We start from the raw sequence: 27,379 nt of genomic DNA, 5'->3' as shown, positions 1-27,379 counted from the left end.
TCAGTTTTTCTGTTCTTTTTGTGTTAAGTGCAAAAAACAAAATGGAAAAATGCCTGAATGATAAAAGATGATAATGAAAAAAAAGAATTAAATGGAATCTTGACACAAAACGTAGATTTGATGACGATGATCTAGCATTACGTTGATTGATAACGGTTTAGGTGTTTGCTGAAATGATGAACATTCACCAACCATGTGATATGAATCTCTTATTTTTTTTTGTCTACAGAATCTTACTCATAAAATTTGCATATATTCTCTGTTTTTTTTCTCGGATGAAAATATAGCTGTCAGCAGCCAAACATAAAACACAAATATAAACACCAAATGAGAGAGAATCCCTAAATTCAAAAATCGAATAAATATTTAACTGAACTTCTGTATTCACCGTTATCATCATCATCATCATCATCATCTTAATAGTCATCAACAAAAACAATAATAACAATTCTGTTTCTTAACTTTTTTCGTTACTATCATCATTCTCTTCAAAATCAATTTTCAAGAAGCAAAAAAAAAAAAAAAAGACAAACAAATGAATGGGTGTGTGTATAAGACGAATAACTTTTGACAGATAGATTTTCTTTTTCTTTTTCCTTTTAAATTCTTTATTTTGTTCATTCATCATGATGATCATCATCATCACAACAATTGTTTTACAATAATAATAAGTATTTACAAACCAGAAAAAAAGCAATCAAATATCTAAGCTTAATTTTTATTTGAATTGTATTCATTTGTGTGAATATTTAAATTTATCTGATATAGAAAGTAGTGAAAAAAAATGATAATGAATAAGAAAATAGATTTTGTTTCCTCTTGAAATGATGATTTCATCATCATTCTCCAAATAAATATAAAAAAAAATCTAACAGGCAGTTTTTTTTTCTCATTACAATCATTGAATTTGTTTGTTTGTTTGGCAAAATAGATTTTCTTTTTCTTTTCTTTTTTAAGAAAACAACGAATGAATGAATGAATGAATGAATGGATGGATGAATGTTGTTGCCAACAATAAAATTGGCAAAAAATGAATGAATTTACTGAACAACCGTTATTTGTTTGTAATAGAAAATCCGATTATAAACTGTATATGACAGTATAGTAGGTTTTTAATATAGCTTTAAGAAAAAAATATATATTGCCATTCGATTTGGCAAAATAAAAGAATATAAATGATAATAAAAGATAGATTTCGTTCGCTTTCTTCATTTTAAGGCTCCTTTTAATGGAAAGATTCAAACTTTTTTTTGTTGTTGTTGTTGTTAGAATATTCGATTACACATTTGATGCTTACAGCAATGAATGCACAACGTTAGTGATTACAATATACAACAGACAATGAAATATGATCAAAATGATGGATATTTTTTCAATGGTTCTATTCTATCTTGCACAATAATGGTAATAATAATGAGAATGTGAATGACGATGGTATGGCGACAAACAAATTATTTGTTTTGAAGAATATATTCTATATGGAAGAAAAAAAACCTATCAATCTTTTTTTTCATTTGTATACAGTATTTAAATAATGACTTCGAAAGGATTCATTTTGGAATATTCTAAGCCCGAAATTTTAACCAGATTTTGCTACCCTTATTTTTTAAGCTAATAATTAACAATCAAAATGGGATACCCAAAAAATTCATAATATGATCATTACGATCAATTGATGTTTATAATTAGTATATTATGAACAATAATTATAAATATTTAGGATTTATTTACCGAATATAATTACTGAGAATTAAAAAAAAATGAGAAACTAATCCAAGGAAAAAAATCTCTGTATAATGATATCACAATTATGTAAATAATCATGATTGAAATGATTTTTTTGTTTGTCGGATAATGATGTTCATGAATGAAATTTTCTTCTACTTCTTATTTCCTCATCTTTTTAATGTAATTCGAAACCAAACCTAATTAAAATGATGACCAATTTACTTGAAAGCTGTGGAGCGCAACAACAACAAAAAACAACCGAAATTGAAATGTATAAGCAGATTATCGAACTGAAATCGATTCCAAACGCCAAAAACTTTTATTGATTTTAACCAAACACACACACACAAAAAAAAGGATTTTAGTGACGAAATAAGTAGAAGGCCTTGGGCATTACACATTGTTTAGTTATTGGATTGGATAAATAAAATGTCATTATCAATTGCATTTGCAAAAAAAAAGAAAAAAAAATTGGAAGTTAATCTCTATAGAGATATCACGTATTTATAATCAATGATTTCAGGTTAAGAAATATGGCCATAATTAACGATTTAGATTTAGTCTGAATAAATTGAATAAAATAAAAAAAAGTGATCATGGCCAGCCTTTAACATATCGCAGCGAATCGAATCAAATCAACTTGATCATTCGATCGATCGTTCTCAGTGGAAACCGAAATAATGATCAAAAAAAAAGACAGTTGGACTTTGAATCAATGTCTTAAAACGATGAAAATAAGTTCATTTGATAATATTGAAAAAAATGCATAATTTAGAAAATGTTTGATTATGAAAGCTATTTGCTATCGTAAGAAATAAGAAAAATTTCACAAACAAACAGACTGACAAACAAACAAACAAAATTCATTTTCAATTTGTTTATTGAACAAACAACAACAACAACTAAAAATGATGGATCAATATCAATCAATTATTCCTGAGGCTAAATTGATCGATGTTCAATCATGGTTAAAAGAAAATGAATCAAATTTTCAACCACCAATTTGTAATAAAATGATGTAAGTTTTTCATTCAAAATTTAAAGAATTTTTTCTAACTATCATTTTAATTTCAGGCATAATGATCAATTGAAAATATTTTTTGTCGGTGGACCAAATGAAAGAAATGACTATCATATTGAACTTGGTGAAGAAGTAAGTGTGTGTGTGTTTATCTTCTGGTATTTATTTATTTATTTGTTTTTTTTTATCTTTTAAAATTGATCAATATTCAATAATTGAATGTTTATATGTTTAATGGTTGTAGTTTTTTTATCAATTAAAAGGTGATATGTGTTTAAAAGTGATTGAATGTGGTCGACAAAAATCGATTCATATTCGACAAGGAGAAGCATTTCTATTGCCGGCCCGAATACCACATTCACCACAACGAAAAGCCAATACAATCGGTATGGTGCAAATAAAAAGATAAGAACTGAAATCAATAGTTTTTTTTCTAGTTCTGTTCCTCGATCATGACAATCGAGTACAATAGTTTTATATTACTAAATGATTTAGCAATTTTTTCTTTTTCGTTTTTTTTTGTCCATTCATTCTAAATATCCAAAAAAAAGGAATGGTTATCGAACGAAAACGAGAAAAAAATGAACTAGATGGACTACGTTATTATGTTGATGATTATTGTAAAACCATTCTTTATGAACGTTGGTTTCATTGCAATGATTTGGGCACACAATTAGTGCCGATCATTAAGACATTTCATGATTCTAACGAATATAAAACGGGAAAACCATCGGAAAGTAAATTCTTTTTCTAAATAAATTGGATCCCAAACCGAATTTTTCTTGGTCTTATCATTGTTATTATTTCGATTTTTTTTTTCTTTTTCGATACCGAACTAACTTTTTTTTGTTGTTGTTGTTACTATTGTTTTGTTGTACGTCTTTAATAACCTATAGATTCTCAATTAATTGAAGCGCCGTATATGGATGATAACAGAACCGAAAATGTTGATCCAATTAGTTTATCAAAATGGTTGCAATGTTATGATGAAGAAATTGATCAGATTGGTCATCGAACATTGTTCAATGAATCACATGGTTTTACTACAAAAGTATACATTTATGGTGGTAATTTTAAACATTGTATTCGATCGGATAAGAAATTGGATCGATTCGAAATTTTTATTTGGCAAATGGTAATATAACCACAATTATCTACAAACATTTTTAAGTTTTAAGTTTGATTCTTTTTATTTCTCTTTGTTTTCCGATAATAATAATAAGTTGGGTTCGGCCACTATACGTTTGGATCAACAGCCACAAATTCATTTAAAAACGGGAAATAGTTTAAGAATTCCACCATTTACACGGTATGTAGTTATGTAATAGCAATATTATTATAATAGTTTTTATAATTTTCAAAATAAATGAAAAAAAAACTATAGTGTCGAATTGAACACAAAATCTGGTTGCTATACATTGGTATTATCAATGCCATCATCATCATCATCAGAATAAACTTGGTTCAATCGAATAATGATCAAATTTATTTGCTGATAGAATCAGGAAAAAGTTAACCGAATACTAACAACAACAACAAAGACAAAGACAACTCGAAAACGAATCACATTTACAAAACTAATATTAAACATTTGAACATTTTATGATGATTCCAACACACAGATACCTGAATGCATCGAACAAACAAAGCTTAATAATCAAGGGAATGACCAAAACAAAACAAAAAAATTGACCGGGATCATTTCGAATCGAATTTAAATCTAAAAAACAACATCAATAAAATAATGATTCATATAAAATAAAAAAACAAATGGAATTTAGCAAAACTGAAAATTTAATATAATAATAGTAGTAGAATAACACCCTACTGTCTAATTTATCTTTGAAAACAAAACAAAAAAATGAACATAAATCTTGATTATAAGGATAAAATAAACAGAAGCTTTAATAACAGCTGGAATTGACCAGAAAAAAAAGAATACCTTCACAATGACAATACCAATGAATGTTGTTCCAGAAAAACAAAACAAAACAAAAAAATCATTATATTTTCTATTACTAAATGTCCATTGAAAAATGACTTTCAATTCAATTATTTGATCATCAAACAACAACATTCCTATACAATATTTTATTTTCGTTCATTCTTTATGAAAATTTTCATTTAGAGATGAAAAAAATTCCTTTAATTTGGGTGATTGATGAACACAAAAAATTTCTATTTGGTTTGATACATTCATCATCGTCATCAACGGGGGAGATGTTCATCATTTGAATCCTAATGTTGAAATTTAACATTCCAAAATAAGTTCTATCGTAGTTTTTTTCAATGTACATTTCAGATGCACAAACACTCTAGAGAAATTTTTTGAAAATTTAAAAAAAAGTTCAATCCTCTTCATCATCTCTACAAGGACATCTTAATTTTTATTTTTATTTTTATTTTGATAAATAATTCGATCTTAACTTTGATGAACGATAATGAAATTTGAATTTTATTTTTTTTGAATCAAACGAATGAACATTGCAAATATAATCAGATGATGAATAGAACATTTTTCAATGAATAACATCAACATAAAACGAAATGAAATTAAATGAAAATCAACATAATCAACTAACATACTACACATACAATCCAAAAAATAATGGATTCTGAACGAAAAATTGATTGTAAACATGCTATTTACCAAAAATTTATATTCATCATTCAAACAACCGTATCATCATCACGAGAATCGCAAATGAAAAAAATTCAATTTTCATGTCGCAATTTTATGTTTGTCAGTGTGTGTGTGTGTGTGATCACAACATTTTCATGTCCAATGGTCAGTGAATTTGAACTTATCGAAAAAAAAATTTATATTTATTTGATCAATGATTTCGTGCGTGTAGCCCAGAAAAAAAAATATCACTATCAACAATATTGATACATATATTGAACCGACCAACCAACCGACAAATATTGAGAATCACGAACTTAAATCCCAAAAAGAGAAACCTGAAAAGCAAGATTTATTCTGTTTGACTCTGCTATATTCTGAATCGTTGTTTGTTTAGTTCAATATTTTTTTTCAAACAAAACAAAAAAAAAAAATCAGCATCATTGTTTTAGTAATTCAATTCGATTGAGTTGGTCACTAACGTCATCAATGTTTGATACCGTTGTTTCTCATTCAGAAAACTTTCCTATTTTTTTTTGTTCATTTTATTCATGAAGATCATCAAATAAGAATCATTGAAATAGTAAAATAAAAAACAAAAAAAATATTTCTATTTACAACAGCAACAAAATTCTGTTTAGATTTTTTTTCACTTGGATTTTCGTGATGCCATTGGTCATACTATTATACTTTTTATATTTTATCAATTTGATTTGATTGAATTTGACACGCAAACTTGTGAATTTTGTTGTGTTGTTGTTGTTGTTGTCTAAAGAAAGGGAAGAAACTGGGCATATGTTGTTCGGACAATATTAATAAAATAAACTTTATTTGAAACATTTGGATCATCAATCGAATTAAATCGATGATTAATCACATAGAAATAATTAATATTATTATTCACCCACATAACATACATTCCGGAAAAAAAATTGGCATTCATAGAATTCAGATGAAGGAAATTCTTTCGTTAATCAATGAAGAAGAAAAAAAGTTTTATCATTAAGTTTTGTAATAAAAGTTGCAAAAAAAAGAAGAAGAATTTCGACAATTCAAATTAATCAATCAATCAATCAATCGTTTCAGTCATGATGACTGTAATTCAATTATGTTATACGGCAAACAAGCGAGAAAAAAAGATTCACACATTCATTTTGGATTATTTTTTTTTTTTGTTTTCACCCGAAATGAGACCACAAATGTAACAACAAACAAAACCAGAAACAAAACTTTAACCAATGTGTAATCAATGAGTTGTTATCGTTTTGATTGACATTCAACTTTTTTTGTTTTGTTTCCAGTTCCAAAATATTCATCTTATAATGACATCGTTCATTTTGGAAGATTCAATTGATGAATAAATTCAAACAGAATAATGAATAGAATTTGAATTGACAATGATTCGTATGGCAAGAAAAAAAAAGTTTTTGATTCTATCTTATTGTTTCTTATTTTTTCCCAATTAAAGAATAGCTAGTACATTGGAAAATATCAATTTGATTGACCAAACATTTTTTCTATAAAGGTTTTATTCCGCATCAATTAATAGGATTCTTTAGGCATAGAAACTTTAATCGTTATTTTTATATATAAATGAAATTTTTGTCATGTTACATTTCATTGGAAACAAATAACCCAAAATGGACAAATAACCTAGCAATAATGAAATGAAATGTTTTCACAACAACATCAAATCAGTCATCATTTATTCTTATGATTATATCAGGGAAAAAAAAGAATAATATAAGAATCTTATGAATAATGAAAGTGAAAAAAAAGAAGAAGAAAAATTTTGATTCAGCAAAAAACATGGACGACGACGACGAAAAATGATGTTATGAAAAGAATAGAATAAAGTGCAGAAAAAAAACAACACTGAATAACGAATGGTTAGAAGAAAAAAAAGAAAAGAATAGTAAGACCTAATGCAATTTGACGATAAGAATTTTTTTGTTGTTGTTATTTGGTGTTGTTAAGATTCAATTCAATTCCTATTGAAATCTGCATTGAATGTTTGTTTGTTTGTGAAAAGTTTTTTTATTTGGTTGTATTCTTCAAATTCAATCATCATTGGTCGATATAATACAATAGTATTCTTTATATGTGAATGATGATTATAATGTTGTTGTTGTTGTACATTTCACAAATCCACTAATAATCACAACAACAACAAATATATTTTTATGAATTTGACATCCATAAATATACAACAACAACAGCAAACTATCACATTCAACTACAGTCGTCAAATCGAATATATGAAATTTTCGTTTTTTCTCAAATTCTTATGAATTCGATAAAAAAAAAGAGAGAAACTTTTAACTCACTTCAAAAAGTATCCAAATTCAATATTTTTTATATTAACGAATGATCAATCAAGGATTCTAAGTGGGAAAAAAATCATAAAACATTAGAAAAAAAACATTCAACTTTGACTTTTATCCTTTTTTTTTGAGGAGCCAAAGTTTTTTCGCAGAATAAATTTAAACATCCAAACAAAATAAAACAAAAAAAAAAATCTAACTTATAATAACTTAATCAGCATTGTGCAGAGCAATGACAGCAACAACAACAAAAAAAAAAATCCCCGAGAGAAACTATATAGTTATTTAATAATAATGATGATTATGATGGTACAAACGAAACTAAAAATAAATAAATAAATAAAAAAGAATAATGAAAACAAACATAATTCTGATGATTCTAGAATGCAAAAATTGGAATTGAAGAACAAGAATAGAGATAAAGTGAGGGATAGAAGAAACAAACAAAAAGAAAAAAAATTTGTCCAAATTGTGTCCTTTCTTTAATTGGCTAAGTCTGGCCGGGTTTCCCGCAACAACAACAATAATAATAATAATAATGGTAATAATATTGGATCTTTTTAAATCTGTTGCAAAATATAGAACTGTATTTCAGAGAAAATTCAACCGATTTTCGCGATAAGGATCTTCAACCGTCATACCCCAGCAAAGCGCGCGATTTCTTAGAGACCGCCCATAATCGAACTTATTTTTCCAACGGTTATTAAGAAAACACATAAAAGCGAGTCACAACACGCTCAACAATCATCATATATTTCATTAATATTTTGATCACAATGTTTTGTTTCAGTATTATGACTCAAACATTGTTCTTTATCATTCATTCTTTGTAAACTATGTTACAAACCCAATTATGTCAATAAAATCATTATAAATTTTTATCCATTTTGATTAGAAATCCAATTTTGTGTTATCCATTTATTTCATCGATCGCAAGGTCCGTAAGCCTCGTTCAGTTATTCTCATCGATCGCAAGGTCCGTGTACCTCGGTCAGTTATCTTCATCGAACGCAAGGTCCATAAGCCTCGTTCAGTTAATTTCGTCGAACGCAAGAAGCGTATACTTCGTTCAGCAATTCATTCGTCGATCGCAAGGTCCGTGTACCTCGGTCAGTTATTTTCATCGAACGCAAGGTCCGTATACCTCGTTCAGTTATTTCGTCGAACGTAAGTTGCGTATTCCTCGTTCAGTCATTTTCATCGAACGCAAGGTGCAAATACCTCGTACAGCTTTACATTTGGATAATACATACGTCTAGTCAATTATTATCGTTTCAATTTTTGGTTCACATCGTGCAGCATGGAAAACGAATCCACTGTCGACGATCTCTTAAAGCAACGAAAAGTTTTTCGCATTGCAATTCTAAAGATGTTCAATAACATGCAAAAAGGCACTTTACCCGATTTAGGCAAAGCATTGTCTTTACAATCAGATTACGATGACATTGTGATAGAGGTTTGGGATCATAATCATGATAACAATACCGAATACAACGACAAAATCAATGCAATTACGAAATTCTTAATTCTCTACAAAAATATCGATAGCATATTGTCTCACAATGTGTCATCTACTACTTTCAAACTTTGTCAAACATTGTTCAACGAATTGATCAAATTCATTGCTACTTTCCCTGGAATGATCCATCTCATTCATAATTTGCTGTTGAAATTGGAATCATCAAATTTGTCATCGTCAATGTCCAATCTCAATGTCAGCAACAATTCTCATCGTTCGTTATCACCATTAAATTCGATCAATCCCGGTTTAGCGGTTCCGAACAGTTCTCAAATACAACCGTCACAATGCTCAGTACACAACGTTCAACCACTACTACAACTTTCACCAATAGCAACAAGTCAATCGCCACCTATCAACAACGTTCAAAATCATGGTCAGCCAACGAAAATGAGAGCTGAAGACATGCCAAAATTCAATGGTTCGGCGATTCAACGGCCAGAATTCAAAGATGCTGCCTTTGAATTAGTCATCAACAATACATTAATTCCAACAACAACGATTGGTACATCTTTATCAACATCTACATCTTCTTGGAAATCTGTTTCATCATCTGGAGCAAAAGAATCAATAACAACGATTACTACTACAAAATCCAAAGCACAAGATTTTGTTGGAAAAATGATGACAAAAGTAACATCATCAAGTGCACCAAAATCTGAATTCAAAGACAGTAATAATAATCATAATCATTATCAAATGCTCAGTGATAACAAAATTCGTTGTACATCATCACCATCTACTACTATCAGCTCAAATAATCAGGATTGTTACAATAATAATGATCGTCGTGTTTATCATACTGTTCATCCACATAATGATAAATCTGGATCATCATCAACAAATTCATCTAATGTTACTACCGTTCGTTTGCCTGTCAATTATTACGATGGATTATTAGAACAACTACAACCGAATTCAACAACATCAACGAATAGTCGAACTCGATCATATTCGAATGTTTCTACACAACAGATTCGTCATTCGTCATTAATATCCGCTGGTATGGGTATTGGTGGACAAACAAACAATACAACATTGTCATCGACAGCAAACAAATCTAATAATGATAATCATCACGGATCAATTCAACGTCAATCGCTTGATGCTACAATATCATTACGTCATCGTCAACAACAACAACATATTAATCCTTGTACACAACATTCATCGATTAATGATATTGAAAATTCTTCTTCAACAACAACAACGAACAATGCCGCAATGATTGCGACAGGGATTTTGTCCTCATCGAAATCCTATCGTTCATTTATTAATAACAACAGCAATAGCCAAGGAAGTCGAAATAGTCGCGACAATCATAATGCAAACTACAACAACAATGATTCAAATTCGAACGTCAAGGAAACTTCAGTGATCGCTGTATTGAAGAACAATTTCCTCAATAGACATTCACCTTCGACAACAGTCACAGCCACATCAATAACAAATTCCGGTACAACAAATGTTGATACAAATTTTGATGGAACATTCGCACCAATATCAACATCATCATTATTATCACCAACATCAGGTGGTAACGTTAATGTAAAATTCAATTTTCAAGGAATTCAAAATACTTCAACAAGTGAATCATCAACATCTGTAGGTAAATCAACATCAGTCGATATATCATCAACATCAGTCGATACATTATCAACATCAGTCAATACATCATCAGCATCAATCGGTTCATCTTCAGCATTTGTCGCTATCGCATCAACATTAGTCGGTACACCATCATCATCGGTCGGTACCTCACAATCAGCATCATTATCAAACGCATCAACAGAAACAATTATTGGAAATCAGTCGGTTAACACAACTTTAGTAAAAACCGATGGTTCATCGCAATATTCTCAAACGTTAACGACAAAAATCAATAACATCAAAACCCGTGTTATCTTCGATGGCAAATCCGAATCATCTTTCATCTCAAACAAGTTGGTGAAATTGTTAAATTTACCGAAATTCAAAGCTATGCCCATTCGAATTAACGGGTATGGTAGCAATCCAAATCTCATTGGTCATTATTTCACAATCATGAAATTACCAGATCGAGATGGCAACATCACAGAAGTTAAATTAATTATCGATGATACAATTTGTCAATTTAATTTCAATTCATTACCAGAAATCGTACAACGACAAGTCCATAAAATGTTCAACATCAATTTCTACGACGAAAACGTTCAGGTCGACATTTTATTTGGCAACGGTGATATAAATCGTTTTAGAGTTCTCAATGTAGACATTAATATCGAACCGTTTATAATTAGTAAAACATCTCTTGGATATATTGTTCATGGTAAAATTGATGATCAGCAATTCAACATTATTCAACGTTTTACCGACAATATCGATCTTTCTTTTAATTCAATGATTTATCGAACAAAATTTCCTATCGACAATAATGATATCAATTTAGATCTCAACAACACAAGTCAAAAGCAATCATTGAATATACAACAACAGTCGTTCAACATACAACAATCAACAGTAGCGATTCAGATTAGTCCACAACAATTAATTGAATCTGCATCTTCAGAAAACGTTCAATTGTCTAATTCACCTCGTTTGTATCAATTTCAGAACAAGCGACAACCATTTAAATCATCATCGAAAATTTCAACAACTAATTCTTTGCAGGTTAATCAACAACAACTAAATGTTTTGTCATCAACATCAACATCGATATCATCATCATTAACGGCATTCATATCGATTAATTCTTTATCAATGATGATGAAAGTAATCAATGATACAATCAAATCTACAGTCACACTGTCACCACCATCATCGTTGAATTCTTTCTGGAAATATTTGCGCAATTTCAATCTTAAATATCTAGAATTTATTCATCGTTTTTTCACAAGATTCAAATTCTCTAAACTTAGTGACTATGCAACACTCAATGATGGTCAGAACGGACATGGAAAATGGTCGTCAGGACAAATTATTGAATCAAATTCGAATGCGAAAGTAATCATTTCAGCGAATCGTGTCGATTACCTTCCCAAGGGGGGAGAAATTGTTGCAAAATATAGAACTGTATTTCAGAGAAAATTCAACCGATTTTCGCGATAAGGATCTTCAACCGTCATACCCCAGCAAAGCGCGCGATTTCTTAGAGACCGCCCATAATCGAACTTATTTTTCCAACGGTTATTAAGAAAACACATAAAAGCGAGTCACAACACGCTCAACAATCATCATATATTTCATTAATATTTTGATCACAATGTTTTGTTTCAGTATTATGACTCAAACATTGTTCTTTATCATTCATTCTTTGTAAACTATGTTACAAACCCAATTATGTCAATAAAATCATTATAAATTTTTATCCAAAATCATCAAGATTTGGCTTTTGTATTTTTGTTTTTGTTTTGTTTGTATGATTATTATTATTACCATGAAATAATAATAATAATAATAATAATGATGATGATGATGATAATAATAATAATAAATACAATGGCCTTAAATCTATCACCAAAATGAAATGATGCTTTTAAAAAATTTGATGTTTTTTTTCGAGATTAAATTTCATTTTTTCTTTTTCTTTTTATCTAATGAATTTCTTTATTTCTTTTTAACATCCATAGGCAACAAATTTTTAACATCCATATGAATGATATAAACAAATAATAATAATAAAAACTTTGAAGAAAAAATCCTTTAATTTGTAATGGTGTTGGAACAGACAAAAATACTTGAATCAATTTTTATGATTAGTAGTCTCAATGGACACTAACAACAAAAAAAACATGGCTATAAATCGATAATGTTTTTTTTTCATTTCTCAACATGTTGTTCTCAATCACATCAGTGTTGTTATTTTATGTTTGGAAAAAAAAGTGAGCATCACTTTTTGGAACTTATTGCATATTGAACTAAACCCTAAGGTTTTTTTTTATTGTTGTTGTTGTTGTTTGCTGTTTGTTAATACAAAACGATATTGTTAAGACCAACACAAAAAAAACTTTAAAATACCATCTGATTCCTATTGGCGAATAAAATTCCTTAGATATTCAAAAACTTTTTTTTCCAAAGGAACAAAAAAAGTTAAAACATTTTGAAGACAACACATAAGTAAAATTCTTGCATCAACATTGAATGAATGAAAGTTGAGATTTCACACATTCAGGTGTATGATTTTTCATTGTATGAATTATATAAGATTATTGAACTACTCAAATTATCATTCCAAATACAAACCATTCATTCATTCATTCATTCACTGTTTGAAAAGGATGGAAGTATTCGTTTTATTTCCCATCATTTTTTTTTTCATTTCGCTGCAATTCATTTTTGCATTTTCCAATGAAATAAGATTTTCTTTTCATCATTTTTTCTTTTTGTCTCTCTTTCATTGCATTCAGTTTATTGTCGAATCAATGAAAGGTGACGAACGAATTGTCGATAACGAAACTGATGAAATTTTCCCTTTGTATTATTTGGCCATTATTATCTTCAATAATAAAAAAAAGAATATTATGTGTGTTGTCTGAAAAGTGAAATAAAACAACGACGACGACGAAAATAATGATGATGATGGTGTCATCATTAATGATCATGTCTGAATGTAAAAACATTCACATCAACAACATTGGATTTTGATCCTGATGATCATAATGAATAGGAAAATTTTATAGGAAAAAAAACCTAAATGATAATATAATGGTTATCAAGTATTAATTAACAATCATAATAGTCTATGGTTACTATTATTTGATGTTCTAAATCTTTGCCAAAATAATTGTAATCAATGATTTTATTTTTTTGTCATCATTTATTTTCTTATTTGAAAGAGAAAAACGGACAACATTTATTGGCTTGTCGTAAAAGTTATTTTTTGTTTTGTTTTTGGTTTTTTATCTTCATTTTCGGTATATTTAAAATGAAAATTCGTAAAAGAATAATTCTTATTCTTGTTTTTGTTGGTTGGTTGTCACTGTATCCAATGTAAAAACGGTAGCAGTGTTTTTTTTCATTACCATTATAAATCAAGCAAAATGAATGAATTGTATTCGCATAATACCATACCGATATATAAATGGAACATAATAATTCATTCAATATAAATTGAATTCAAGAAAAACGTGAAAAGGGAGAGTGAAAAAAGAAAAACGATGCTTTAGCAACAAAAAAAGTTTCGTATTAAGGCATAAATTTTTGACAGAATAAGAAAAAAGGTAAAGAATGGATGTACCTAACAACAACAACAACTATCCGTAAAATTATGATGATAATTCAATGGGGAAAAATGAATTCAACAAAAAAAGAAGAAGAAAGAATTTGGAGACAACATAAACATTATTATCATCAATATAAATGTGAATCACAAATGTTGTCATAAAATGTTTTTTTTTGTGTATGATAATAATAATTTGTATTTTGAAATTCTGAACATTCTGAACATTCAGGCCCTTAAGGTAATCACTATCATTCACATCATAAACGACATTTGTGTCAACACAGACACACTTGAAGTAAAAATTAAGTGAATTCCAAATGTAGAATTATCTAAAACCACCGAAAAAAACTAAATAAAACAACCCTTAGGCTGTAATACTTGAAAGTATATTTTCAAAATAAATCGAAGTATAATACGAGAGAAAGAGAAAAAAATTCATTACCGAATTGAAATGAATTCGACATTCGAATCATCATCGTCATTCATCATTAGTCATTGAATATTGTACACAAGTACATTGCCAAAAACTTTATTCTCTCAATCAAAAATCATATAGAATTATTGATAAGAGCAGCAACAAGAATTATTCAATCAACATTTCTAGAAAAGAAGAAAAATAATTATTACGATGATGATGATGATGATTGGTATGAATGTTGAATAAAATGAAATACAATACTGATCGATATGAACCTTGTTGTTGTTGTTGTTGTTGCCAAAAAACAAAAAACAAACATAAATACAAATCTAACAATCATCAAAATCGACCTAGAATTGTCATACGATACATATATAAGGGAAAAGAGAAAAAGCTATAGTGTAATTCTTAATTGGCAATCATCAAAAAAAATTGTATTGGTGCTTGCTTACATCATCATCATCATTATTATTATGTGACGATTGTATAGATGGAATCAAATACAATGAAATGTTTTTTTTCTGGTTGGATTTTATTTCATTTGGAATCAAATGAACTAAAAATTTTCATCATCATTCAATGAGTTAAATGTGAAGCTAAAATCAAATCAGTAAAAGAAGAGAGAAAGAAAAAATAAAAATACAATTTCATTTTTCTCTCTTTCTTTATCGTTCATTTTTCATTAAAGTTGATTTTTGTTGTTGTTGTTTTGTTCTAGTTAACGGAACCCAGTGAAAAGAAAAGTAAAGAAAAACCAGAATTATCAATTTGATTTCCTTAATTTGGAGTCTTAATATTTTTTGTTGTTGTAGTTGTTGGGTGCTTTTATTTTCTTATTGCTACTGATATGTTTTTTTTTCTTGTGTTAACGTTATGTCATCATCATCATTATTTGTTGATGATCAAGTGATCCGTAAAACAAAATAGACTCACTCACTCACTCTATTTATGATTTAAGGAATCCATCTTTATATCTCGATACAGAAAAAAAATTTGTTTTGTTTTGTCTTTATGTATATTCCATAGAGTCCAGGAACAAATGATAATCTGCAAATGGCATTAATGGTTGGTGTATTATTATGGAGAAAGGGAAAAAACAAAAAAAAAATTATCATGAAAAAAATGAGAACAAGAAAAATGAAATGAAATGATTTCTTATGAATGGCTCTGGTCTTTGACATAAATCGAAAAAAAAGAAGCAAAAATGAACCAAAGTTTTATTCCTATTCACATAATGATATTGAATTGAATAAAGATATCGATGCTATTGGAATCCACACAAAAAAATAAACAATTTTTTCTTGTGGAATAAAAATATGTAAAAAAACGAAATATACATCATCATTAAATAGTAAATAACTGAACAGAAAATATCTTAAAAGATAAATATTTTACTAAAATAGTCATTGCTATTTTTTTCCTATATTAATTCATTTATCTTTATCAAATAATATACCACAATTGTTGGAAAACATTTCGATAAAACAAAAAACTGAAGAATGAAGAAATTCTAATGAAATGGAACATCTTTTTATCCACAAAATAAAAAACCAATGGCAATGTTTTTCTTTCGTCTTATCTTTTCGGATATATATGAAAACTTTTCAATTTTCTTCTTTCTCCTTTTTTTTTTTTGTTCTGTATTGTTTGTTTTGTAAACAAACAAAATAATAATAAAAAAAGTGAAAAAGAAAATTCATTCATTTGTAAATGCCCAAATATTAATAATATTCACTGTTAAAAATGGTATGACTTTATAAGTTCATAAAGTGGAAGTGTGGACTTATAAGTTCACATTTTTTCTCGTATGAAGTTATAAACTCAGATTATTTCTCGTATGAAGTTATAAGCTCACAACATTTCTCGTATGAGTTTAAAAATTCGAATTTTGGATTTTATTTCTAATTAAAAACTCATAATGTTTTTCGTATGGACTTATAAACTCACATGGTTTTTCGTATGATTTTATAAGTTCACAATATTTTTCGTATGGAGTTATAAAATCACAACGTTTTTCGTATGAGTTTAAAAATTCGAATTTTGGATTTAATTTTATTTTTTAAAAATTAAAAACTCATAATGTTTTTCGTATGAAGTTATAAACTCACAACGTTTTTCGTATGAATTTATAAGTTCACAATTCCTTAAAGTGAAGTTATAAAATCACAACGTTTTTCGTATGACTTTTAAAATTCGAATTTTGGATTTAATTTTATTTTTTAAAAATTAAAAACTCATAATGTTTTTCGTATGGAGCTATAAACTCACATGGTTTCTCGTATGAATTTATAAGTTCACAATTCCTTAAAGTGAAGTTATAAAATCACAACGTTTTTCGTATGAGTTTAAAAATTCGAATTTTGGATTTAATTTTATTTTTTTTAAATTAAAAACTCATAATGTTTTTTCGTATGAAGTTATAAACTCACAACGTTTTTCGTATGAGTTTATAAGTTCACAATTCCTTAAAGTGAAGTTATAAAATCACAATTTTGATTTTATTTTATTTTTTAAAATTACAAACTCAAAAAAATTTGGATTTTTGGACTTGGAAAATTTTTTTGAAAAATTTTGAATTCATGTGGAGGCGACGAGCGCCCTCATAATTGAAATTAGCTGTTAGGGTTCTGTTTTGATTATTTAAACTACTGTTCGATTAGTTGTTATTCATTATTTTTGTTAAGTGTGGTTCGTTTACAATGTTTGGTTATCAGGTTTGCTCATTGAATATGATTGTTGTTTATGTCTAACTTGTTCCATGTTTTTTCCTAATCTCATTGGTTTTGTTTTTAGTATTTTTTATCACTACCTACAATAACACGGAATCAAGCTAAGATTGAGAAAGAATGACATTTATGTTGGGGATGGTCGATTGCTATCTGTCCCAACTTCAATGCCGACAAGTGTCGAACGAATGCAAAGATACTAATTTACTTTATTTGTCAATTTGATCACGAGGTCATAATCTATAAAGATGGATAGAACAATGAAAACCAAGTCGGGTCCTCTTTTCATGTTCCTGAGACGATTTCTATTGATAAATTTCTATTAGCCTTGTTTAATAATTATAATAATTAATAATATATCTTTAAATTTAAAATAATTAAAAACTTCGATAATTCAATTTAATTTCACTTGCGCATCAAGATTTTTTTTAATCAAAAAAAAAAAAAAAACGCTTGCGTATAGGGGTTTTTATTTTTATTTTAAAAACCTCACATTTTTTCTCGTATGAAGTTATAAACTCACAACGTTCTCGTATGAGTTTATAAGCTCACAATTCCTTAAAGTGAAGTTATAAGCTCATAAAGTGGAAGTGTGGGCTTATAAGCTCACAATTCCTTAAAGTGAAGTTATAAGCTCACAATTCCTTAAAGTGAGTTTATATGTTCACTTGGTCTAATGTGAACTTATAAGTCCACACTTCCACTTTATGAACTTATAAAGTCATACCATTTTTAACAGTGTTGATGATTACATTGTGTGATACGACGGTGTTCAATTCAATTGTTTTTCATTCATTTCATTCATCATTTTTTTCTCCAATGGATTTTCCCGATGAAAATTCATTGAAGAAGCAAAAATAAATAAACAAGAAACATTCGACATGATAGAAATTCATTTCAAAAATTTTTTTGTATATTCTGTTACTGCATACATACATTATGTGGGAATATATATGTGAGAAAGGAAATGAGAAAAAAATTATTCCATTCAAAACACACAGAGAATCTAGATAGATAAAATAATTTAAATGTATTTTGCTTGTTTTTGTTTTTTTGTTTTGCTTTTGGTTCGCTTCGATTCTTCATTCTATAGTTACATTCATCAACATTATCGTCATCATCATCATCATCATTTGAATTTAAGTGTGGAAAAAGCAATGAATATTCTTGTTTTTTCCCTTCTATATACATGTGTGTGTCTATGTTTGTGATGTATGTTCATTATTCAAATAAAATGAAAAAAACAATGGAATGTTCAACAAAAAAAAACACTACGTTCAAACAAATAAGGGGTGTGTGTGTGTGTTATAAACAACCGAAAAAAAAAGAGAATGGTGTTACATTCTCAAACATTGTAAAGATGTGATGTGTGTGTGTGAGTCATAAAAATTAAATTTCCATTTTCGACACGCACACACACACACCAAAAATCGTACCAAATTCGTATTATATTGAGATTTGTTTGTTTTTTTTTGGAATCCATATAAAGATTTTTTTGTTTGTAGATATAACATGGACATGTTTAAAAATTCATATGTGAATTTTTCTTCTGTCCGATAATATTTTTTCCCGTTGCTATATATGAAAAAAACGACCCATAAAGAGATTATTTAGTTATTTTGAATGAGAGAAAATTCAAATTATCAAGGTTAAAAATGATGGTGAAAAAAATTTTGAAATGAATCAACAACAAACAAACTAAAATCAGGTTAAGCAATGATAAACTCCCGAAAAAAATGAAAACATCCACCAATTACTATGTTTACGTCACTATGGCCATTTGATTATTTTACGTTTTTTTTACAAAACACAGCAAAATGAATGCGCATTTGGCTACTTTCATTTATTTCGTAGTTAACACACATACACACACCCAATCGAAACCTATCTATTAATATTTTCGGTGAGAGAGAATGAAAAAAGAAAGTAACTGCCACATCTTTCAATCGAATGATGATGATGTTATTTCTATAAGGAAATAGACAAAGCAATAGACAAATATAACGTATATATATCAATAATCATTATAATAATAATAATAATAATAATAATAATAATAATGATTACAATGACAACGAAAAAAAGAAAAAAGAAAATCATCGGGAAATGGTCTACGGAAATAAATTAAGCATCAAAAGAAAATGTCAATTTTTTTTGTTGGTTGGTTGGTTGGTTGGTTGGAATGAAAAAGTAAAAAGTGAAAAAAAAGTGCACAGTTTCGATAGGACAGATGTGTGTGTAATACGAGTATAGCAATGATGATGATGATGAAAAAATATTCCAACCAACCAGAAAAAAATGGAAGAATAAAAACCCATCTTATTATTGTTATTATTATATACCTGAGAGAGAGAAAATTTCGATTGAGGCTAACGGACGAATAACACACACATGAATAACCAAAGGGAATTCTCGAGTATCGGGAATAATTTTGGATATTTTTTTCCATCTCCTCTTCAATTTACTCATCATTTTTGTTTGTTGGTTGAAAATGTTGTTGTTGATAAATTATTTATAATGAAATTTGAAAATATAGAAAAAGATTTTCAAGGACAAATTTTCAGTATGGTTTACTTTAGATTTATGTAAAGCGTTTTTGTTTGGTTGAGAAATACCTGATGGGATTTTTGAAAATAAAAATAACAGAATTCTGCAATAAATCCAATCATCAATTATAATGATAATCATTATCATTATCATTAAAATAAACTACAAACCATTATCATTGTGGGTAGAAAAAAAAATTAGAAAAAGCTTCTCTACAGTAACAACAACAGCAGCAGTGGCAAAACAAAAAGTAAATTAAGATGTTTAGCTATAAATCGGATTTCCTTTTTTTTTATTTTTCTTCATCAAATATCAATAATATTGGTTTGGGGATAAAAGGATCAATGTATGAAAACCATAAACTTAATTCTAGCCAAAATACACACACACAACATAATCTATTTCCGAATAAAAATGAATATTTCAATCAAACGTGGCTTATTTAATCAGAAGCAAAGAAAAATTCTTCTTTCATCATCACAAAATTATTATCTTAAAAATTATTTTAGTTAATAATGATAACGATAATAATGATAATGATTTTTTTATGATCGGAAAATTCATCAAAGAAAAAAAGTCAGTTTTTTTTTTGTTCTTGTAAGTCATTATAATGATAATCAGCTAATATTTTATACATGATAATATTATTAATAATAATAATTTTTAATTAAAATTAAATCAACAATGAACGACCGGAATCTAACGGACACACAACAAAAAAAACATACATGCATACAATGTTTGTTTTGGATTTTTTTTTTGAATAACTAACTAGGACCATTTCGATCCATTTATCCATTTATTCAACGCCCTAAGGAAAGTCAGTCATTTTGCAGAAGGAAAAAGACTAAATTTTCATCATAAAATCTAATAATTCTAATTTGAAATGTTGGTTCATTATCATCATCATCATCATCATTATGGTATCTTGGTTTTTTTTACCTATTCAAATGATAATCGGGTTTTCTTTTTCCTCTGTGGATCGAACAAATTCATTGAATGTGCAATGTATTTCTCATTTTTTTTCACTCTTCAATATATACTCTACCTAACGTTTTGGATAAAATATATACTCAACATACATGATGTATAGAATAAAAAAAAATAACATCATCAAAATCTTTCAACTCTTTCTTTTTACTCTTTAACTTTAATTCATCAGTTGTGAATATATGGGCAATAATGATGATCAGGATGATGATGATGATGATGATGGAAAAAAATGCACGATTAATTCAAGCATTAAATTACACAATTTCTATACAGACAATATAAATACGATTCTAACACACACATACACACACATCCCTGATTATAAAAGCAACAGAAGAAGAAGTAGAATATTTTTAAGCTTTGATGATGTTAATGTTGTTGTCTTTGTTGTTGTTGTTGTTGGTGGTGATGATGGAAATTCAATCCAAATTCAAAGGCTTTCATATTCAGTGTTTAGAAAATTCTTTTCTCTTTTCTATCCTGGTGTTTTGTACATTATGAAAGAATGATTATAGTGAAAAAAGGTTAAATTATTATCATCGTCATCATCATAATAATAATAATCATTATTTTTGCTGATTGGGCCGAAATTTTTTTCCTTTTTTTATATATATCGAAATTTGGTTATGAATACAAGGCCAGTTTTTCTATCTGTGTTGGGCCTTTCTCTATGTGTTTGTGAATGAATGAATGAATGAAGAATATTCTACCTTTATATTCCTTATTTTATTTTGATTTAAATTCACACTCTTCATTGTTATTTGGTTTTTTCTTTTGTTAATTTGATTTTTGTTTTGGATTGTTTGTTTCAAATATCACGAATAACAACAACAATAATAACATGAAATACACACAAACATTGGAAAAGATTTTCATTTTCATCTTCATCTGAAATAAATTCTTGATTTTCAAGATTATTTTGTGTGTGTGTTTGTGTATTTAATTGGATTCATTCAATTTTGTTTTCATTCGTTCATTCGTACTGAAAGATAAAAATTCTATATTATTGAAAACTATCCCAGAAAGAAACAGGAATTGTCGACCAATGTCTACCAAAGAATTCATTATTTAGGAAATTAATTTTATCAGAATTTTAGCAAAACAAGAATGAAAAAAATTCATTCAAAGATAAACATAGAATAGAATGTCGTCACATGTGTCGTTAATATACTTGAATTCCATTTGAAGAGAGAATTCAATACCTTTTGCTGACAAAATGTTTGTGTGTGTTTGTGTGAGGAAGAAGTTGGCAAAAACAAAAAATGAATTCTTCCTTTTAATTTCTTTCTATCTATTTTTCGGCGGAAAAATTCAAAATGAAAATTGAAAAATCGTTTTTCTTTCATTTTTATTATTTTTTTCGTTCACAAACTTTGGAACAGTTGATTGATTGACATTTTGATTCAATATAAAAAAATAAATAAATAAATAAAATTTGAAGCGAAAAAACTACGAAATTCGATGATGACTTGTTCAATGAAGAAATGTGATTTTCATTTGTGTGTGTTCAATAATTCTATAGTGGAAAAAAGGGGAATAAAATATCAGAAAAAGTAAACAGGTGAAAAGGATTTTCCTTTTTTTGCCTGGAATTTTCAATGTATCGAATCCAAAATAAAAAGAAAAAGAATACATTAGTTGAATTGCACATTAGCGTTGTTGTTGTGCAACTATCAATGATGATGATGATAATAATGTTCATGTGATAGGCATCCTTCTCCCTCCTCAAAAAAAAAGATCGAACATCGAAAATCAATTTTCTAACATTTTGTTTTTTTATTCATTAACTATTTGTCTATCTATAAGTTGGATATTTTTTTCACTTCATTTCTCTTTCATTTACCATTAATTTAGGTTTGGTAAACACAGAAAAAAAACAAGGAGAAAAAAAGTTTTCAAAATAAAAAACTTCAACAAACAAAACAAATAGCATTCATTATTGTCAAAAAAATAGATAAATAAATAACCGGAAAGGTTAATTTCATTTTTCCAAATATAAACGGCAACTAAAATGTTTTTATTTTTTTGTCGAAAAATTTTCAATTATATCCTAGATGGCGTTGTTGATATATATTCTGGAATGTGAACAAAAAAGCCTTGGATACAAGAATCTATTCAAAAAAAAAAAAAAAAAAATAATGGATAATAACCCAGCACATCTTATGCCTTTTAACATTTCGATTGCGATTGCGCTTTTCGAACCAAAAACAAAAAATGGACCGATCATAGTGAGTATGTTCCAACCAAACTTGTTCCAATCGCGAACGAAAAAAAAAAAATTCGGATTCTCGTTATTATACTATCTCTATGTGAATCTCCTCTCTCTCTCTCTTTCTATCTGGCAACGTTGTTCATCGCCATCTTCTTTCTTTGTTTGGGTATATGTATGTTCCATTATCATCATAAATATTCGTTCGAGTTTTTTTTCAACGAATTTTTTTTTATCTTACATCATCATTATCTCTTCTCTCTTTTTGTTTTTTGTTTTGACAAAAAAAAAACGAAATATCCATTGATATACATCTTTAATGAAGAAAAAAAAAGGTAAGTCTCTTTTGTTTCATTGTCAACAAAACAAAACAAAACAAAAGAAGGTGTGCTGATGAATTCTGATGACACCTACACACACCGAAACATTTTCATTCTAATTTGGTTGTTGTTGTTGTTGTTTGTGGTGGCTTGTTTTCATTTTATTTCTTTGGCCACATATAAAATTCCAAAATGGAAATCAATTCGGTTACATTTACGAATAACTGAAAAAAAAATAATCAAGTTGAGAAATTTTTTTGTCATTTTCTTTCTTTCAGAATTATTTTTTTTTTGTCTTTACATTTTCTAATTTAGTTTTTTTCATGTCCAATGTATCGTATGTCCAAAATTCTGGAACAAAATTTCCAAAATGAAACATAATCTTTGAAAAGGACATTGACAAACAAAAAAACACCAGAATTTAGAGCGCATTCTCTTCAGTGGAAAAAAACTAAAATTTGAGGTGTGGTACTCTTTTGATTCCAAGTGTGTGTTCCAAGCATCTCTATTTTTTTCGTTTTCACTTACTGTATCCGTTTGTTTTTTTCTTTTCGGGGGAAAAAAAGTTGAAAACAAAAACATTGCCTTCGGTTATTTCCAAAAATTATTATTATTATTTTGATTAGTTTGTTCCAAAAAAATTTTTCATTTCCATTTCCCTCGGTATTTTTTTTTCTTTCTTTGAATTGAAAAATTAAAGATTAAAAGAACAGCAGAATTTTGAATGTTTATTTGAAATTGATATATTCAAATATAAAATCTAAATCCTTTTTTTTGTTCATTCAAAATTTTTATTTTACGTTTGTTTTTCGTTGATTATCGAGTCGTAATGGTCACATTGATAATTGTGACCTTTTTTTTTCTCATGCATACATTTTCTATTGTTGCTGGTTTCGCGGTTATTACCATCTGTTCAAATTTTATGTTCCAAAACGAACAAAATGGAAATGGAAATGAAAACGGCGCGCGCTTTATTGAAAACATAAAACAGAAAAAAGTATGAAAACAAAAAAAAAAAACGTGTCTTGATGATGATGATGATCATACTCTATTATACCCCGGTTTAATTGGGAAGAAAGGAAACTATAGCTAGGTCTTGCTGCCTTAAGCATTAATCTGTCATTGGAAAACTTTTTTTTTCTTTTTGTCATCATCATCATCATTGATGACAATCATACATCCTCCAAGGCATTATTATATCAAAATATAAAACTTTTTCTAACTATACAAATCATTAGTATTTTAAAACTTTTTTTTCCTGCAATTTCTTTTTTTTCGTCTAAAAACATCAATTTTTTCTGTTTTGAAAAAATATAAAATATGATCGTGGCATTCGTATATACCTATGAATTTTTTTTCGGTCATACACGAGTATACGTGTAGCGTGTTTTTTTTGTATTGTTTTCACATGACAATCCACGTATTTAGAGTTACTTTGATGGCCAGGACAGATGCCTTAAACGACCATGATGATGATGATGATTATGATGATCTTGATATATATCTAGCTTAGGCTTCTATTAATATTTTTTTTTGGGTAACAGCTGTTCAGCTGTATAGTACAATTTGTCCCCCTCCTCCTATTAAAAACAATTATTTCCCTTTCTTTTTTTTTGTTCTTGTGGACCTCCTGTTTCATCATCATCATCATATATGATTATAATCATGATTTTCTGTTTTTTGGTTTGGTTTCACATTTGCTCTTCATTTTTTTTTTTTTTTTTTTTTTTTTTTGAATGGTTGCGCAGCTGGCGCATGTTGTACAATTTTTCTTTCTATAAACTACATTCGGACAATCGATATACAATTAGATTGTTCGAATTCGATTCAGCTTGTTACGCTAGCTAGGTCCTTATTTTTTTTGTCGGCTGTTCAATATGAGAAGAAAGAAAGAAAAAAAAATTGTGTGAATGAACCAAACTATCTTTGAATGAAGCTGATCATGATAAAACGGATAGAGGGGTCACACACACAGAGAGACGCGTGCTGACACGTGCTATGACTTAAACATAGGACATTCGAATGAATTGATTTGGGACAACAACAAAAAAAAAAATTGTAAATTTAGAACGAAGGAAGAGGGCAATAAACATGGGGTAAACTATCACACTCGCCAAACAACAAAACAAAAAAATTTCCGAAATCGGTTGTAATTTTTGATTTTCATTAGGCCAAACTTCCTCGTCAATATATATATTTTTTTTCTTTTTCAATTCAAGATCAGTAATAATAAGACCCTGCTGTTATGTTGTTACACGCGTTATAAAGTTTTTTTTTGTTTAAAAACGTTAATACACATTATATATTTCGGTTAAGGTTTCATTCGGGTATATGTCATTGGGGTGTGTCATTTTGGCATCCTGACAATGTCATTCAATCAACAATGAGAACGGAAATGGTTTTTTTTTGTCTTTTTCTCAATCTTTCTTTCTTGACACGATATCTTTTGGGTTTTCATGAGTTTAACAAACAAAAAAACAAATAGACATTGAAAATATTCATCGTTGATAGGAACCGGGTATTTCATTCATTCAAAAATTTACTTAAAATTTTTTTTTCTTCTTGTTATTTTTATGTTTATAATCATTTGACGTTGATGACGCTACGATCGAAAATTTTCAACAACAAAAAAAATTCCAGCATTTCTATATTTCTTTGTGTGTTCGCTAACGGAAATCGACGGAAAGATTTTTGTATTCGGTCATTGTTGTTGTTGTTGTTGTTGTTCCATTTGAAAAATATTCATACGCATGTTCGGTTATTCCATTTGTTAGTTGTAGTGGTTCATTCAATATTTTGGAATCATCTTTGAAAAAAAGCTTATTCTGGATAATGATGATGCTCGAAGATGGCTCCTTAGTTTTTCACATACACCTGGCCAAAATACACACACACAACACACGTAAATACATTGAGTCGTTTTTTTATTTTGCTACGTTTGTTGGAACCCTACCCTCCTTCTCATCATCATCATCATCTTTTATCTGATTCATTTTTTGGTTTACAAATATCCAATGCTTCTATGCTGTTTTCAAATCACCACTTCTTTATAATTTGAATTGCCTTCCATTTGTGCCATAACCAGAACCAGAAGTAGTTGTCGATACAGAGACAAAAGCACAAACACACATTGTGTGAACTTTTTTTTTATAAGTTTTCTGCGCCGATGTATGCATGTGTCAGTGTTCCAGAAACAAACCAACAACAAAAAAAAAGTACACCAATGCTAGGACCCTCGTATGTTATCGTGTTTTGTTGGCATGAATAGTTCATTTTTGGTAGGGTAGTTTAGTTATAAAAAAGGAAATGATCAAACATCGAATGACGTTATTGTCTATTATGGTTGTCTACAATCAACATCATTCACGATGTTTTTTTTCAATTTCATATCATTTGAAAATTTTTTTTCTGATTTTTTTTTTCGTTATCATAATCCTTCTTCTTTATTGATCATCACATATTATTTTTAAAAAAAGATAATGGAAAATGGTGTACAAACTAAATAAAAATCATTTACAACAACAACGACGATGATGATGATTACACCATTAATGATTGAGTCAACATTTTAAAAAATTTTCTTCGCCGCATCAATTTATCTTTGTTTATGGTTTGCTTTTTCATTACAAAACAAAAAATCTTTTTTTCTCTCTCTTCCTTTATATCCCTCTTATCTTTTCTCTCTTTATCTCTCTAATCAACATCGAGATCTATTCATTTTTTTTCCACCGAAAAGCTACAGCTATAATAT

The 27,379-nt window shown here is 28.3% G+C and overlaps 1 protein-coding gene and 1 long non-coding RNA gene across 2 annotated transcripts; both read left to right on the top strand.

Annotated features, from left to right (window-relative positions):
• The first annotated feature begins 2,586 nt into the window (after positions 1-2,586).
• LOC113793457 (3-hydroxyanthranilate 3,4-dioxygenase-like) lies at positions 2,587-4,662 on the top strand. The gene is made up of 7 exons (XM_027343499.2): positions 2,587-2,746; positions 2,803-2,881; positions 2,994-3,135; positions 3,301-3,486; positions 3,646-3,884; positions 3,973-4,058; positions 4,134-4,662. The coding sequence occupies exons 1-7, from the start codon at positions 2,637-2,639 to the stop codon at positions 4,204-4,206; spliced, it is 915 nt and encodes a 304-aa protein (XP_027199300.2). The 5' UTR covers positions 2,587-2,636; the 3' UTR covers positions 4,207-4,662.
• A 12,542-nt stretch (positions 4,663-17,204) lies between these two features.
• Positions 17,205-17,962, top strand: LOC142646179 (uncharacterized). Its single transcript, XR_012847156.1, has 2 exons — positions 17,205-17,547; positions 17,627-17,962. It is a non-coding gene; the product is annotated as an uncharacterized LOC142646179 (long non-coding RNA).
• The last annotated feature ends 9,417 nt before the right edge of the window (positions 17,963-27,379 follow it).

Source organism: Dermatophagoides pteronyssinus, unplaced genomic scaffold (assembly GCF_027571235.1).
Source record: "Dermatophagoides pteronyssinus isolate colony J.1.1.1.1 unplaced genomic scaffold, Derpt_VIB-CSIC_2022.12 sq0001, whole genome shotgun sequence".
Taxonomy (NCBI): Eukaryota; Metazoa; Arthropoda; class Arachnida; order Sarcoptiformes; family Pyroglyphidae; genus Dermatophagoides; species Dermatophagoides pteronyssinus.
Note: the sequence above shows the minus strand (reverse complement) of the source record. Positions and strands in the feature narration are given on the sequence as shown.